This window comes from Balearica regulorum, chromosome 1 (genome assembly GCF_011004875.1).
Source record: "Balearica regulorum gibbericeps isolate bBalReg1 chromosome 1, bBalReg1.pri, whole genome shotgun sequence".
NCBI classification, from domain to species: Eukaryota; Metazoa; Chordata; class Aves; order Gruiformes; family Gruidae; genus Balearica; species Balearica regulorum.
This window is the reverse complement of record NC_046184.1, coordinates 94078361-94095890: the sequence shown is the minus strand read 5'-3', so window position 1 is coordinate 94095890 and position 17530 is coordinate 94078361. Positions and strand designations below refer to the sequence as shown.

At 38.1% G+C, this 17530-nt stretch overlaps 1 protein-coding gene across 1 annotated transcript in view; it reads left to right on the top strand.

Moving 5' to 3' along the window:
- The window catches only part of LOC104631546 (target of Nesh-SH3), a 164967-nt gene that overhangs the window by 11870 nt on the left and 135567 nt on the right, over positions 1-17530 (top strand). Inside the window, 1 exon segment of the mRNA XM_075766839.1 lies at positions 13468-13647. Coding sequence (XP_075622954.1) covers positions 13468-13647 — 180 coding nt within the window.

Here is a 17530-nt window from a genome sequence, read left to right as displayed (position 1 = left end):
GAGAGGGAAACAACAACAACAGTACTTAACAGAATACACAAAACTGGTGATACATAATGCAGTTTCTCACCCAAGGACTGTACAACTCAGACCACATGCTCGGACCCCTCCCGAAGCCCGACTGTCCAGAGCCACGTGCCCTGGAGCCGCACCGCCCCTCCCCGACTAGCCCCCTTTCATACTGAGCATGATGTCACATGGTATGGAATACTCCCTTTGGCTAGTTTGGGTCAGCTGTCCTGGCTGTGTCCCATCCCAGCTTCTGGTGAAAATTAACTCTATCCTAGCCGAACACAGGACAACTATCAATGGGGACTTTGGACTTTTAACCACTGACTGCTATTCTTCAAGCCCAGTTTTCCATCTGCCTTGCAATCTATGCATCCAGTCTGCATTTCTTGCATTTGACTGGAAGGATACCTGTGGAAATGGTGTCTGAAGTCAAAGTAAATGGCTTTCACCACTTGTATGCAAAGCCAGTAATAGCATTACAGAGGGCAGCAGGGTTGGTCAGACACAGTCTGGCCTTGGTAAATTTGTGCTGGCTGTCCACATTATTGTCATGTGCATAGGTGTGACCATCTATTCCTGGTGACTGTGGTTAGGCTGAACAGCTTGCAGGTTTCTGGATGCTCTTTCTCGCCCTTACTCAAGCAATTGCAGTGGGATATTATTCTGTTCTCACATGGCAAATCAATCTTGCCTCTCCCTGGCAGTTCTCTTATCTATATACTGAAGAGATTGTGCTTCACTGAATTTTCAGTATCTACATGTTAGAGATAGGAAGTAGGATATTGGAATTCAAGCATAGTGTTGGGGAAGGCAGCCCTTCTTGAGGCTTTATGGTGCATACTTAGAGGTGCAGAAGAAAATCCTGTAGCCTTGAAGTGGAAAAATACTCATTTCTACAAAGAAACACAGGTCTGAAATGGACTTCCTGAAACTGTTTTGACCTCCTTGTGCTTATTCCTGAGGCAGTTTGTTCCAGATCTTCACTGCCTTTATCAGTTTTCCAACTATCTTCCTTGGTACAGTTTATGTCACTTCTGCTCTCCACAGATACAGAGCAGAACTTATTCATACTGCTTTCCCTCCAGGTTTTGTTTGCTTGTTTTATATATTTGGATACTGTCTTCATATCTGTCTATGTACTTTTCCTCTAAGCTGGATGACTCCTATTTATTCAGGCTTTTTTTCCTGGGTAACATACTTTGTACCTCTAGTCAAGGACTGCTTTTTATCCTGGATTTTATCAAGTTGGTCTGCTTTATAGTGCTCTGTTCAAAAGAAAAGCTTCACGTGCACTGGCTTATTAGTGATAAGAGATCTTTTTTAGAAGTTAGGACTACTGCATAAAAGGACGGGGTGCCCAGTCTTCAGATTTACAATAGAGAAGGCAATAATCTTGAAACACACTTAGATACTTTGGTGATTCTGAGACTCCTACATTAATTTACAACTTAAGAGTTCGAAATACATGCTGGTGTCAAATTTACGCTGCTCTTAGTATAGCTTGCAAACCCAGCTAGCTGTCTAAATACTACTATCTTTAAGCACTTTTTTTCCTTAAAAAAATAACCATGTGCTGAATCAGAGAAGGAGGTAAAACAAAATTGGCTATGAAAACATCTAAGCCAGTGTTACAGAATACTGAGCTAAAGACTTGCTCTTTCAACTGCTTGGAGTATGGCAACTAAGATAATACTTACCACAGAAGGAAGATTTTAGTATAGGACTACCTATTTTGTTCTACAGATATAGAAAAACATGCAAATATCAATTTAAGACTGCTTGGCTCTTTTTTTTTTTTTTTTTTTAACATGAATTCAAAGCTGCCTTATTCTAACACAGTAGAAATGATACGTTCTTACCATCAGTTATTTCATATTCTTCTTTTAAATCTGACTCCTCCCAAAGTATTTCAAAAGATCCCCAAATGAATAGTCACACAGCAAATCAATCCAAAAGGTATGCACTGAAATAAACAAAATTATATATTCTGATGTAATACCTAGTGATCACATATAAGGAACAGACTTCAGAATGACTGCTACAATGGGAGAGCCTCACTGCAATCTGGTTAGACATCAATCCATGTAGCAGATTACAAACTACGATGTTAACATTCATTACTGAATGCACAGAAGCATTCATGCTCAGAAGCAAGGGCAGTTGTAGTTCCTTCCAGATACTGTTTTTCATTATGCCTTTGACTTTTGATTCTGCAAAAATGCATTGATATTTGTAGATGAGAATTGGATTGAGTGGTGATGCTACACACTGCCTGCTATTGAATAGGTAACGGCAGTGGTAGTGCTAAGCACTGCCTGCCACTGAACGTATTCTTAAGAAACTTGTTGCATTAAGGTCCACAGTCTTTAATATGGATCACTTCAATCTATTTATAATTTGTGGGCACAGCCAGACCAACAGCATCTGAATTCCTCACCTGCTTAAGTTCTTAGTATCTTGTTGAGCTTTCCCTACTGAGGAGTTGTTATGAAAGAAAGTCCATATTTTTATTCAGCTGATCAGGTATAAAATATGACTACCTTATACATGGCCATGTCCAAAGACCACATTTGTCTTTTGGTTTTTGCATTAGCTGGTGCTCTTTGAAGGCTTGAAAGGGAGTTAGACCTGGAAAACTTGGGAGGCTTTTCTTGCTCCCCACAGTCTTCTACATGCCTTTATTGAATATCTTTATGCAGAATCTGTCAGGTTCTTTGGCTAAGATACAGTTTGCTTTGTAGCCCAGCCTGGGTGGAGTTGCTTTGGACCTATTTCCTTGGACAGGAGAAGGAGCCAGGATTGGAAAGACCAGCTCTTCTGGGCAAGATGCAGTAACTGTCTCATCAGCTCTGTCCAGGTGGAGTTGCATCAGCTCAGAAAAAGACATGCCTGGCCAGTCTGGAAAAAACAATAAACTAGCTCTGAGAGTAAAGCCAGGGGAGCAATGCCCTGGAGATTGTAATTATATCAGATCCAAATCAAGCCTTATCCTAGTGCAAACAAGTGAACCATAATCTAAATTGAAATAAGGATTTGAGGTTTTTCTATTAACAAGAAGTTTTTTCATGGACAAATAATGTCCTTTTAAGTTTTGTGTGCTGTTGATTTGAAAAGTAGTATCTTTGGTTCAACTTGAAGGAGTTTAAGGGGGAGTAACACATTGAAAATAATAGATAGGCTTTGTTCTGTCCCTAACCTTCAAAAATGTTGAATTGTTAAATGTTGAACTTAAATTGAATTTTTAGCACACATATTTGACCTTTAAACGCAGCTAACTTTATTGACTCAGCAAAGAAAGGAGTGGACTTTTCTAAGATTTAAAAGAAAAATTAAACAATATCTTATGACAGAAGCCAGAGACAGGTTGTTCGAATTTTGTCCAAAGAAGTTTTCAGAAGTTTAACTCCTGCTCCCTTTTCCATCACAGCTGCAAATTTGGTTATTCTTAAACAAGAGTTTTCTTGCTTGTTTTCAATTTTGTTTGCCATTTAACAAATAATGGGAAATGGGCTGCAGAATGAAAGCTGGAAATGGGTGTTGGACCACTGAAGTGGGACCCTGAGTTTAAATCCAGGCTCTCTTCAGCTATGTACCCTAAAAATAAGGATAGTTACTGTACGTAGTCCAATAAAAAAATAATTTTAAACCAACATGTATAAGGAGCCTTGTGACACAGATAGTGAAAAAGATGGAAGTCAAACTTCAAAGAATTGCTTGAATGACCTGAAAACAGGTGAGAGAGATGGCAGCATATGAGTAATAAATTCCTTTTTGTACATTGCTTTATGTAGATAAATAGAAGTTGGAATTGCTGATAACTACATCTACCTCTGCATTGTCCTTACTGGTCCTAAAGTAATAGTGAGATACAGCTTCTTAACTCAGTTCTGAACTGTAGTGATCATTAGAGAGGAATTGCAAAGGAAGTTTTAGAAACTGCATACTTTTGTAATATAAATGCTTTAGCATGTTTCTCTGAGAAATATCTATATAGTCTATATTCATTAAACCCAGCATATTTCAGATTAGCATTAGTAAAACTAAATATGCATTGCAACTGAAGGAAGAAGTCTCAGTAATCCTGAAAGTGTGCTGTGAGAAAGGGCACTGGAAGGGATGGGGCTGACCCTGGCCCTCACATTACATCTCTTTCTATGGAGGTCTTAGTGGGTTACTGCCTTCAGCCAAACACGAGTATTGAGGGAGTTTTCCTACTGGATATTTCAGATATTTGTGCTGCTTTTGTGGTGAATTTCTATTATAAATGAAATTTCCAAAATTGCCCCATGAAATGAAAGAAGTACAGAAAGGAATTACAATTTATGCTATTTTATTGCTGTGTGCAGCCTGTTAAGAATGTTGATAAAACTAAAAATAGTTGCCATCTTTCAAATAAAAGTATTGTAAAGGCATAGACAAGAAAGAATTTATTTAAAAATCTCTTGAAAGCATCTTTCTTCTGAGTTGGGCAAGTAGTGAAGTTGGAATTCCAACAGATTATTTTTATATCACAAGACAACTGATGGCAGAATGTCCACCTGACAACTGAGGCCATTAAATGCAATTTCTGAAAGTGTGTAAGTGGACCAAGTGTTTGTGTTGTAGCTGTACTGGCTGGAAAAATTTCTTTCGGAATCAAGAGAGGGTAGAAAATACAGTATGGAGAGTTACATGAAAATAAGAATTTTTAATTTTTTTTTCCTTGAAGTTATCTTGCCACAACTTGTTCTAGTTTATTTCCCAGAGAGACTTAATCAAAATTCTGTATTTCCTGTTGGCTGACATAAGGTGGCTTCCTCTTTAAAATGTAGCTCCTCCTCAGAGGCATCCAACTCTCTTACTAGACATCAGAAGTTAGATGAATTTATATTGTCTGGATTTTTCTTTGTGATGTCTTTTCTTCTCTTTTAAATTACTGCAAGTCATAGGACAGGTTGTGCTTACCATGCTATAACATACACCCTCTCAGTTACAGTGGGAGTCAGAAAGAGGTGCTAACTTCAAAACTTAATAAGGTAGAATCAATTACCAGTTTCTGGTTATCAATAAAGTAATAACCCTTGATAATAAGGCTTAAAAGAACAAGCTGTATTCATCCTATATATCAAGCATCATAGAATAAGAAAACACTACCATTTCTGTATTAAACAGTGTCCTTGTAAGTGAAAAAAAGCAGCATTTCAAAATTAGATGATTGCTTCTGCTCCTCAGTTGCTTCCTTCAACCAACAGACTGGCTTTGAAATGAACAGAATCAATAATCTGGGGCAGAGAAACTTGGGTTAAGGAGTATTGGGACTGGAACAGGAGTTGTACTGAAACTTTTCTGATTGCTCATCCCTAAAATGTGCCAGTGGATCTCAGTGTAATAAATGTTGGTCCGTAGGTAAGAATAACATTGCTTTTGTTCATCTTTTTTGGAAGCTGCCTGAGCAGAGAGATCCTGTAAGTTGAGAGCTATGAGTTAGGCTACTTTTGTAGATGCATGTAATGTGTTTTGCGAAGTTAACTGTTGCATGCTGTCAGCCTATTTTTCTGAAGTAATATTAGACTTGTGTACAGAGTGTAGGCATACTAATATTTTGGAAAAAAAACCCATTTAATTGGGAAACTTAAGTTGCAAATGACAAAATTATATGCAATGCTGGTAGCTTACCCTCTCTTAATAAGGTATTCTTTGTTGCCCTTTTAAAGCGTATGGTCTATATGGCATCTGTTTTCATTGTTCAGAGTATTTATTAATGTGGATTTTGTAGCTAGGGATGTTGGTGTTTTGTGTAATCTGTGATGAGAAAGGTGATCTAACATTGTCCACAGCTACCTGACTGGAGGATACAAAGAAGACAGATTTTCTGCAGAAGTGCACAGCAATATGACAAGAGGCACTGGGCACAAGTTGGAACATGGAAATTCCAGTCAGATATTAGGACTTTTTTTTTTTTTTTTTTTAAACCAACCAAACAAAAAACCCCACAAGAATGATAAATACTGGAGCAGGTTACCCAGAGAAGTTATGGAATCTATGTCCTTAGAGATGTTCAAGACTCAACTGGACATGGCCCTGAGCAACCTCATCTGATTAGGTCTGCTTTGAGCAGGGGGATCATAGGATATCCTGAGTTGGAAGGGACCCATAAGGATCATTGAGTCCAATTCCTGGCTCCACACAGGACCAGCCGAATCAGAGCATATGACTGAGAGTGTTATCCAGACGCGGGATTATGTTGAACTAGATGATCTACGGAAGTCCCTTCCACCCTAAACTATTCCGTGATTATATGGTTGTGGCTGTCTTACAAGTGTATCTGGTTTATTCTACTGCATAGAAACAGAACTATTTTTAAATGTTTCCCATTTTAAGCTATATTTGGGGTTGAGCCAAACAACTAATGTGTCTCCATGTTTGGGAGCCAGAGTGAATACAAAAATATAAAATAGCAAAACTAAAAGTTGCACAGTGTTAGATTATAATTTGAAATCTTGGCTGGTGGTACCATAGCACCAGATTTGGAAAATGAAAGCGCTGCTGTGAACGATTTGAATGTTATAAGTGAGGTGGTGCTCACAAATGTACGGTGCTAATATATTTTCTTAAGGCATGCTTCATTTGTCTAGCAGTCTGGGAGGCAATGCTAGGTCTTGCCTTCATGCCCTCTAAAATCTTTGAAATAGTGAAAACCAAACAGTTTCAATGTAAGGCAAAAGGAATTCTGATGACAAAGCCAAATTTGCTGTAATACAGTACAGCTGTATTCACCCTCTAGTTTTGTAGGGCAGAGTTCAAGGCTTTTTACTCTATGGATAAAACAAAAAAATAGGACTGCATGTGATCACGAGAGACCGTACACACTTAAGGCATGCCAGTAGAATAAGTGAAAGTAACATCTTGTCCCAGTATTGCTTTTGCTGAGCCTTAGTGAAGTGAAGCAGGCAAACAGGTCAAAAAATGTAGGTTGCCACGATGAATTTACTTCAAACAAAAAATGGTTACTTTATTTCATTTGTGCTTCATTCTTGAAGTTTGTTGCTGTATCAGCATCTCAAGGTTACTTCTGAATGTGTTAATTATTAGTTAATAAATTATCAGCCAGCTGCTGGCATATCTTTGTAAGTTGGAGAGAGAAATAAGAGTGCTCTTCAGCTGAAGATACTTTATTTGACAGGGCCAAGATATGTTTTAGGGTTTGGGTAGAAACAGAAAAGAGCCAGTTAATTCAAATTCCAGTCACCTCATCACCCAAATTCTCTCACGTTCCTTGAAACAGAGGAAAATCAAACCAGCTGGCAGTTAGTTTTAACTAACTCCACATCTATTGTTACCAACAATGTTGTAATGATATAGTAGGGCATGGGACACAGAATTTAAAAGGCTTTAAATTCTATTACTGAAACAAAATTCTTTTGTTTGTTCTTTTGGGAAGTGAAGTCTCAGGTGGTTTTATTTGCTTTATAGGTTGGAAATCGCACTGTCTTCAACACTGAATTGCTGAACAAATACTGCTTTAATGCAACTAGCCCAGTGAACCATTTCTGTTTATCTACTTACTTCTCTCCAGTTATTAAATAGCAAAGGAATTCTATAAATCTATTCTTAGTACTCACTGTTTTGCCTTTTCAGACTGCTTTGGAGTGGTGATTTCTTAGGGGGCTGTTAGACCTAAACCAAAGGGCTTTGACTGAACTATTGCTGTGTGAAAGTAGAATCTGGAAATTGGACTTCTCTGTTTATCTTGTAGCTAAATATGAACCATCAGTTAGAACTAGCTGGTATGAATAAGAGATGTTAGCAATGCTTATGAATTGTCCCCTCTCTTCCTGTGTTACTCCATGATTAAAGTGATAAGAAAAAGATAGTTTACGTAATCCCTGGTGGATTCATAGCTTGAACAAGTGTCCAGCTAAATACTTTGTATATTATTTTCCATAGCTGCTTTCATATTTTAAAGATGGGAATTTCAGTTAGGTAATTTAGAGTTAAATTTTTCTAAAGTTTTACAGTTTATTTGCTCTTGGCTCCTGTTGCCTGTACGTGACCACTTATTTTTTCCAGCTAGCCAAACTATGGTGCTCCCAGCTGAATTCTTCAGACCATTTGCAGCTATTTTCTTCTTTCTGAAGAGTTACCAGTGGCTGGTTCCCCTGTGATGCAGCTGATTCATTAAGCTGTCTTTGAAAGTCTTTCCCCTTATGGGCGAAGAGTCCTTTCCCTAGAGTGATTCTAACACTGAAAGTGGTCTGATGCACTTCACACAGTGGTTTTAGTTCAGATATGCTGTGCGTGGTTTGTCCTGCTGGTTTGGCCATCAGTTGACTTTTGTTGGAGAGAATACATGCAGATCAGCGTGGAATTTCTGTTGGCAAGCCAGGAGGGAAAGATTGATTTTCAGAGGTAGCTATGGGTCCCAGAATCTTTCATTTGGCGATGGCCTCAATGTAAAAGAATTACTCTAAAAATGGAAGTACTTAAGACCAGAGTTTCAGTAGCACATGCCAAAAGCTGATACAAGCGAATATGAGTTAGGAAAATTCAACCTTGCCTTGCTCTGTGCCTGCAGGTGTTCTTTTCTGTTTGTAAGGTGTTTTCAGAATTTCTTTGCGTCAGAATTAGAGGCCGTCTACTTTGTCATTCAATTTTTTCATCAAGGGATGGAGGAAAAAAGGCATTCTGAAATCATAATATGACAAAGTTATTTTCTCAAAATCAAGTACATTCTTATCACAGTATCATAGCAGTCAAGTTCCTGTGATTTGTCTCGTCCATTTGATCATGTTTAATGACTGTTTGAGCGTTGGCCAGGGTAGAGATATTACTCAGAATGGGAATGCCTGATTTCCCTGTTAGTTGTTCAAAATGCTGTGAGATCAACACAACTGAAATCTCTTTTGCTCCTAATGTGCTCCTGAGAGCAGTCTCCATTTACCAAGCTAATAGATATGAAGTCCTGTATATCTGTAGTGCACCAGGCTGGCCCTCTTTTGACTACCCTGGCAGTGTCTGTACAGAACATAGCACTAAGCTCTCCCTGGCTGGCTGCAGAGGCCCCTCTGCACTGCTGTGCCCTCCCTGTATACCTCCTGTCCACTCCAAGGGTTCCAAGTTACCATGTGGGCCTTCCTCATAGGCTTTAACATGAGTTGCATTTTGTTATGTTTTCATGGGAGGCTTTTTTGTTTATTGTTAATTCTGACCAGTTGCAGAATTGGGCTTACAATCTCCTGTACAAAGCTGCCTTTTCATTTTAGATTCAGGAAATGCTTGAATTTGTTCATAAGGGGACCTATTTCATTATAGTGTTCTCAGCTATAACAAAAGACGGTTACTTCACAGCCCTTTGTGTTTGTATTTATGATGTTAAATAGTATACTGTAATGTGAGGTGTTGGAAGAGTGCAGGGGCTCCTGGAAAGATGTTGGAGTGCTAATCTGTTGGCAGGCAGAAGAGCTGGACTGATGATCTGGTTTGGGGAGAGATGTCATTCCCTACAAAGAATTTATACCAAGAGTGATCTACCATGCGTTGATAGTGCTGCCATGACAGAACACTTTCTGTGCTTGCTGGCTTCCTTCTCATCATTCTTTGGTTTTGTCTCCTGTGTAGCCTTTCTGGAACCCAGGTGCTCTCACTTAACAGCTACGGTTCCCAGCAAACTCAGATTCTAACTTCAGTTGGGAACCTTTGTTGCGTCTCATAGAAGAACTTGTCAGTGTTGGCCTTGGTTGCTCCACTTCTATCTATTCTATCTTTCTGGAAGTGTCCAGAAAGTGGTCAGCCTCTGATAGTTATTGTTTTACCAGTTAAAATTCATCCCTCAATTTCAGTGATTCTGGAACGTACACAGCCCATGGAAGGGAATGTGGTTTAGTCATATGAAGTCTAGCATCTTTTCTGTTGCTTTAGCACAGTTAGTTATTTTTCTTTAAAAACGTGCAGCTAAGTAATAGTGAATAAGGCCATTTGTCTGCCTTGCCCTGTGGTTGCAAGGCTGCACCTTCAAGAGGAAGGGAAGAAGAGTGCCCTTGCTGAGATTGACCAAGCCCTCTCAGCTAGGGGAACTTCTGCTGTGTGGAGAGAAGGAAAATGTAAGCAAGGAGATTACAAGAGGGGTAGAAGATAGTTACATTAATAGCAGCATGGAGCAGACTCTGTAGCTAGATCTCCAAGGAGAGGAAAAGAAAGACTTTTTTTTTTTTTTTTTTTTTCCTAAACACTGCAGGGATTCTGCAGTATTTGTTGCCATCCATGCCATTGCTGAAAGGGTCCTGTACTTAAAAGTGAGATAGAGGGACAGCACCTGCCTTGTCAAGACAGTGTGGGGAGGACAAAGATTAATTTTTTAAAAATTTTAAGTTAATCTTTTCTGCCTTATTCTCTCTCTCTATTTTTAAAAAATACATTATTCCTGCTTATGTTCTACTAGATCCAGCTTTGAGTTTAAAAGCTCTCTTGGTGGTTTTGATGTGCTAGCTATAAAGAAAAGGTCTAAAGGGTCCTACCTCAAAGCTGTTGCTGTCTTGGGATCCCATTTAGACTTTCTGTTTTCAGAAACTTTACTGACAGTTTTTAGGCTTACATAAAATCAAGACCACTTGTCACTATAATTGACTACTTATGAATAAAACACAGTATCTGTCTAATTGGAATCAAACCCAGTAGAATTCAATCTTGAATTAGAATTAGGTCTTCAAATTAATGTAAAAGAGATATACTGAGAGATATATAGAAGAATAGAATAACTGAGAGAGATATAGAAACACTTGTGTAAAAAAAAAAATAAATTGTGAATTTAAAATGAAAATATATCCTCACTAATTTTTTTTAAATCTAGTTTGGGGTCTGATTAAGAATTTTAATACATAAATCAAATAATTATCTCATATTTGAATCAAGTACTGTAAGAATCATAGAATGGTTCGAGAAAGACAGGGAACTACTGGAGAGAGCTCAGTGGAGAGCTACAAAGATGATGAGGGGACTGGAGCATCTCTCGTATGAGGAAAGGCTGAGAGAGCTGGGTCTGTTTAGCCTGGAGAAGACTGAGAGGGGATCTTATCAATGCCTATAAATATCTGAAAAGTGGGTGTCAAGAGGATGGGGCCAGACTCTTTTCAGTGGTGACCAGTGACAGGACAAGGGGCAGTGGGCACAAGCTGGAACACAGGAAGTTCCATCTGAATGTGAGGAAAAACTTCTTTACTTTGGGGGTGACAGAGCCCTGGAACAGGCTGCCCAGAGAGGTTGTGGAATCTTCTTCTCTGGAGATATTGAAACCCACCTGGATGCGATCCTGTGCAAACCTGCTCTAGGTGATCCTGCTGTAGCAGGGGGGTTTGACTAGATGATCTCCAGAGATCCCTTCCAGCCCCTCCTATTCTGTGATTCTGTGGTTTGGGTTGGAAGGGACCTGAAAGATCATCTAGTTCCAACCCCGATGCCATGGGGGATTTGCTTTCTTGCTTTCTTCTTAGACATGAATATTCAATGGAGACCAGGAGACCATGCTTTCATTTCTGCTCAGCTCTCCGAAGTTAGGTTAGAGTTTTGCAGACTACATAATTTTAACAAATCTAGTTCACCGTCAGTCAGAGGTAATAATCCTAAACTTTGGCATGGAACCCTTTTTACTTCAGCGCCTTTATAAAGCATATTGGAGGGGTTTTGAAGTCTCTTGTGTTTTCTTCCTGGTTTCTGCTATTTGGAGCCTTGTCGATATTCAAAATTGTACACCCGCAGCAGTTTCATGTACTGAAAATAAAAGAAGTTGGGATGCCTCCCAGATAAGGAAGCCGCTGCCACCCCTTCCCCTGTGATGGTGGTGTACTGCCGAAAATACCAGAGAGTTGAGTTTTCTAGAAGCCTTTCAGTCTTCGGGAACCTGGCAGAGTTGCCTTTGGAAAATTGTGATGGTTTCCTGGCTGAGTGCTTTTACTTGATCAGTCTTTAGATAAAGGAAAGGTCTCATCAGAGGCACATGTTTTCCATCAGTTTAACTTCTATGCTTCTTTCTGTAAAGGGAAGAGGCATGAAGTGTTTGGCTTAGGTCTTTGCATACAGTGTGCAGACCACTGCAGGTGCTCAACAGTACTACTAAATCATCTTCACAGATTTGGGATTGCGGCCTCTCAGCAACTCTAGTCATTAGAATTTCTCCAAAAAAAGAGGAGGCTAGGCTCGGGCGATACTGGAGAATCAATATGCACTTGTCTAAAGAAACTTTGAATATCAGTCTGCAATTCTTCAGAGAGAGAAAAAAAAAACAACAAATGGGGGGGGAGTTATTGAGGGAGAGAAAGAAAGAAAAGGAAGTTCAGTATTGCTCTACCCTCTTATTTAATGACAAGTCATACATCTTTCATTGTTTTTCTTCAGGATGTAGCTCCTGAAGTAAAATAATTTTGTGCAAATTTGTGGGTTTTTTGTGAAAAGTTAATTTCAGCCCTCATGATTGGAGAGATGCCTGAAAATCTGTTGGGAATAAATTTTATATTTCAAGAATGAGAAGAGAAATAATAACCCAAAATATACTATTCTAGTGCTAGTGTTGTGAGTTTGGAGAAAAGGAATTTTTTTTTTTTTAACACACTGGCATTCAACAGTTCTGAAAATATGCTAAGGCTAACAGTAACAAGGTAATATTAAAATTGTAAGTATCAAGAGAGGAAAAGCCAATCCTCCTTCATCCCACCAAGAGAAGACAAAGCCTAAAAAGTTGATTATTCTGTTACGAAGTCATTCTGTGTTGTTAGAAGTTAATTTTTTATAGATGGATACACAAGATATTTATTGTTTTATGTGCTGCTCCCCTGAAAAGCATAAAAACAAATGTTTAACAATAGATTCTTGTTAATTTTGAGTAAAGTATATATGTTGGTTAGCTGTCCTGGTGTAATTCCAACTAGAAAATCACATTTGCAGCCCAACATAGCCAAAAAAAAAAAAAAAAAAAAGAAAAGAAAAAAGTTGTAGCATATTTATTTGGAACTAGTTACTATTTATTCTCTACCCTAATTTTGCAGTGTGATTACCTCAATGTTAAAACTTCATATTTTTTACTAATAAACAAACAAGAAAATCAAACTTGCAAGTTTTTCACCTATGGGTCCTATAGATGGCTAATACTACTCTAAAGCTCATAATTAAAGGAAAAAATCCTTGCATTTTTTTCCAGTTACTTCAAGTACTTTTCTACTACTGTAATTGTAGAAGATGTTACAGCTAATGATGGTACTAAACTAACGACGGAACAACAGAACAGATTTGTTGGAAACTACAATTTTACATGATTGTTAGTTTACTTTTTACTTAGTTTCCAGGAGTCTCCACCTTTAAGGAATTGCTCAGTTGCTTGTGACTAGCAAATTAAACAGCCCTATGTTGTTATATAGTCATATTCCATTACTGAATATATGATTACAGGATAATACATTCTAATCTTCTCTTTTTCTACTCTTTCCCCAGTGAAAAGGCAGAGTCTGAAAGTTCAGATCAATGCAACAGATGACACCATTTGCATGAGGTATCTTAGACCAAGCCAAAACACCAAACTAGAAGGTTTTGTCCTGGGTTATGGAAGCAACTTCTTCTCTAATCAGTACATTCCTTTACCTTCGGAAGGAAAAACCCATGTAACAGAACTTGGTAAGGCATATTTGCTTTGCATGCTACTGTTATCATGAATTGTGGGAAGAGAGTGAGGAGAATATGAAGCTTTGGGCTTCTTAATTTTTGTTTTTATTGGGTTGTTGCTCAGGGTTTCTTTGTTTAAGGTTGCCCTGAAGAATTTCAGAGGAAAGTGGAATGAGGACACCCTTCCAGGACAACAAATAGTTCTTGTTGTTTGGAAAAGTTTACTACGGGTATTTGTTTTGAGGATTTTCATTGTACTAAGAGATTGTACTATATTGGCCATATCACAGATCAAATGAGATGATTTGCCTAAAGTTGCAGTTGTAAAGTAGAATACAAGGGAGAGGTGCATGGTTTAAACAATGAAACAATTTTGAGAACTGTGTGGTTCATTCTCTTTGTTAGAAACAGTTATATCAAAATGATGCCTTTTCTGGCAGGGGCCTATTCCAGTTCTACATATTATGGAAGAACCTGTAATTCTATGTCAGAAGTTACGGATGGAATTCCATGAGCTGTTGTATGGAAGAGATTAAACCACATCAAGAATGTTATATCCTGTTGCCTGGGATAGGGAGGAAGAAGGGAATTTGGTTGTCCCTTTGACTTGAGGTTATGTCAGTATGGGCAGGCTAGCAAAATAGTAGAACTGGATTAGTTAGAATTGTGTGATAAATGATTAAAACATTGACTTATCAGGATTTGCCCTTTTAAGAAATCTGTTCAATCTCTGGGGATTTTCCTGTTGCTTTCTTCAATCTTTTCTAGCCTGAAATGAATCTGGGTTACCCTCATCATTGTAATGCCAGTGATCTTGGTGTAAAACAAGGAGGAAGAAAGGATGCATAAGTATAGAAGCAACAATTGCTGTCTTTTTGATGTGGTCAGTTAAGGCAATTCTGGGGTTCTGTTCCAGGCTGAAAACTACAGAATAAAAAAGAATAAATAAGATGTTAGACACAGAATAATTAAGATATTAGAGACTTTCATTAGATCACTGTGGCAAAGGCTGACTCTCCTTTTGGTGAGTTGATACTCCTGGGATCTCTCCGTAATTCTATTGCCAATCCAGTGTTTGAGTTAATAACTGTCACTTAAGCTGTGTCTGATTTATCCCATGTGTAAGTTTTGAGTCAGTTCACTAAGAATGGTGTACAGGATTTTCTGTAGAATACTGTAAATTGGGCATAAGTAATACCTGCATAGCTGTATTGCAAGAGCAGTGAAAATTACTATTTTTCAGGTACTCTCAGATCCTTGGAAAGAGGAAAAAGCACTGAATGTAACGTCATGTGTAGATCATTCGCACTTCCTATTTAATAGCAGCTTTAATACCTAATGCTTTGTGAAACTATATGAAAACAGCTGAACGTCACCTAGAACATACGGGATTTGGGTATTTTGTAACTTTAATAGCTAATGGCTGGAAACAGTAGACACCTTTCTTTAGTTCTGCAGTGCATCACAGTGCTAGCCACTTGCATATTCATTAAAGCTTACCATTAAGCAATCAAAATCTCATAGCAATGAACACACAAGATGAGAAACCACACAATGCACACAGCCTGGAATGAAATTAACGTATTTTCTCTAGTGTTTCTGGAGAGGGAAAAGCACAAGTGTAGGGAAATACTCTCCTTTTTCCGTTTAAATTATTTTAAAGGAGAATAACTTCAAATTTTTAACTCACTCATACTACTACAAGCTGTCAATCAGTTTCCTAGTGACAGTGAATCTATGATTGTGGCTTCTGAGTGTCCAGTAACTAAAAATGCAATGTGCAACATAATATAGTTAGAAAGACGAGCATTTCCAACTTTAAGAAAATGTCATCTTTGAAAGGACAGAAATAAAAGAAGCTAACAGCAATGTGTATGTAGTCACAAACATTTATTTAAGGCAATTAACAGTACATTTATTGGAGGTATTACTTTTAGTTAAGAGATTTAGGGTTAGATTATATGCTTTGTGGACTTGTTATTGGGGTTTGGAAGCATAGAGCACATGATCTCTCCCATTTCATTAATATTAAACACCACATTAAACTGCAGCTTTGACTGTACTTTCCAAGTGTGTACAGAGCACGAGCTAAAGCAAGAAACATCAGTTGCATGTTTGGCTCTATTTAGAGTGGCTTGTGTGGCAGAGGTGAAGAGAAGACAATGGCGATTGCTGGCACCCCCCCACAGTTTCAGGGACTGACTGCTGGCACAAACTGAAGGAATTGTAGGATGATTCTTAGTTTTAGGAACAATGGTTAGGTTTTATTCTGGTAGCCAGAGAACTCAGCTCAGCACACACTTTATGTGGATGTTAGAAAAAATAAAGTATTGTAGAGGGACTATAAAAAACTTTCCAAAGATACAAACCCCTTAGACCTTATTACTGAAAAAACTTAAATTGTCTTTGTACTCCTAGTACATCTGATGTGTGATGAAGTTGGCCTATTATGCTGTCTTCCTATTAAACCAATGTATTTTTAAAATTTCACACTAAAAAATTGTCTATTCCATGTTCTAGATGATCTAGTGATTCAAGTGCCACTGTACACTTTGCGAAAGGTCTTCAGTGGGTTCCACACATTTTTCCATGGTCAGAACAACTAGGTTTATACAAAAATACTCATATTCCCCTGAGAACTTCTTGGTCCTCTCATGCTTTGGCTTATCTGACTTTTACAGAAAGCTGAAACTTTACAGGCTGCTCTGAGCAGCGGTTGGTTGTGGCTTTTATTGAGCAGGATGTGGAGGGAGTGATTCCCAAATCTGAAAAGACGTGGCTTATTTAGACCAAGACTAACACAGTTTAATGCTTCCTCCTCTCCTGTCAGTTTTAGTGGCTCATGGCAAGACAATACCTTTCCCAGTCAATTTAGGGACTTTGATCACAACCTTAAATTGGTTTGGTAGCTGAAATGTAAAGATTCGAAATTGAGATTGAAAAGCATTTGTTAGTTACTAAAAGGTATATTTTTCCAATGGATTAAGGAACATTGCTTTAGAATACAGTCTCCTGAGAGAGTGACTAGATCCAGAAGAATAGAATCTCTGTATCTAGACAAAAGTGGATCTTATCCTAGTAGTATTAAAGTTGTCTATTCAGTGAAGATTTTTAAGTACAAAATGGTACAGATATGCAATCAACTGTAGACCCTACTCAAAGAAAAAAAAAATCATTAATTTAGTAATTAGGCCAATGTAAGAAAACATACAGACTTTCATATAAGTCATGATTCCCTCCCTAAAATGCAGCAATCCTTTAAAATGTCCTCTTTCCTTTCTAACAAACAGTATAGGTATACACAGCAGAATGAAGTGCCTTGCAGAAATTTCCTTCATTTAGCTCTGCATGCCTAGTTTTGTTAATGGAACAGCCTAATCGGTATTCTGTTGGGAATAATTGTCCCTGATTGGATTATGGGGAATGAAGCAATGACTAGTTTGGTTGGGTTTTTTTGGTAATAGATGGCACAGTATACACAATAATATCTATCTATCTAAGACCTATAATTTCCATATTTCCAATCCTGTTACTGTTGATTTAGATGAAATTTATTGTCAGATTTTCTGCTAGGTCACACACCTCTTATGACCCTGTTAACAATAAACTTGAAGTCAGCAGATGTATTGATTTATGAGATTACATGTGTATATGTGCACATATTTTAAAAGAAATTAATAAGGACATGATCTTTCCTAGGATTTCCAGGAGAGATATATAGCTTTTTAGAAAGCATGTCATCCGCCTCCATTTCATCCATTAAAATATGCAGCATCTCACTGCAGTGATTCTTATCTTAAAATATTTGGTTTTCCTGTCTTTTGCAACTAAATAAATAATGAAGCCAGCAATTGCATAACATTATCCATGAATTGGGAACTGCCTGCAGAGGGCA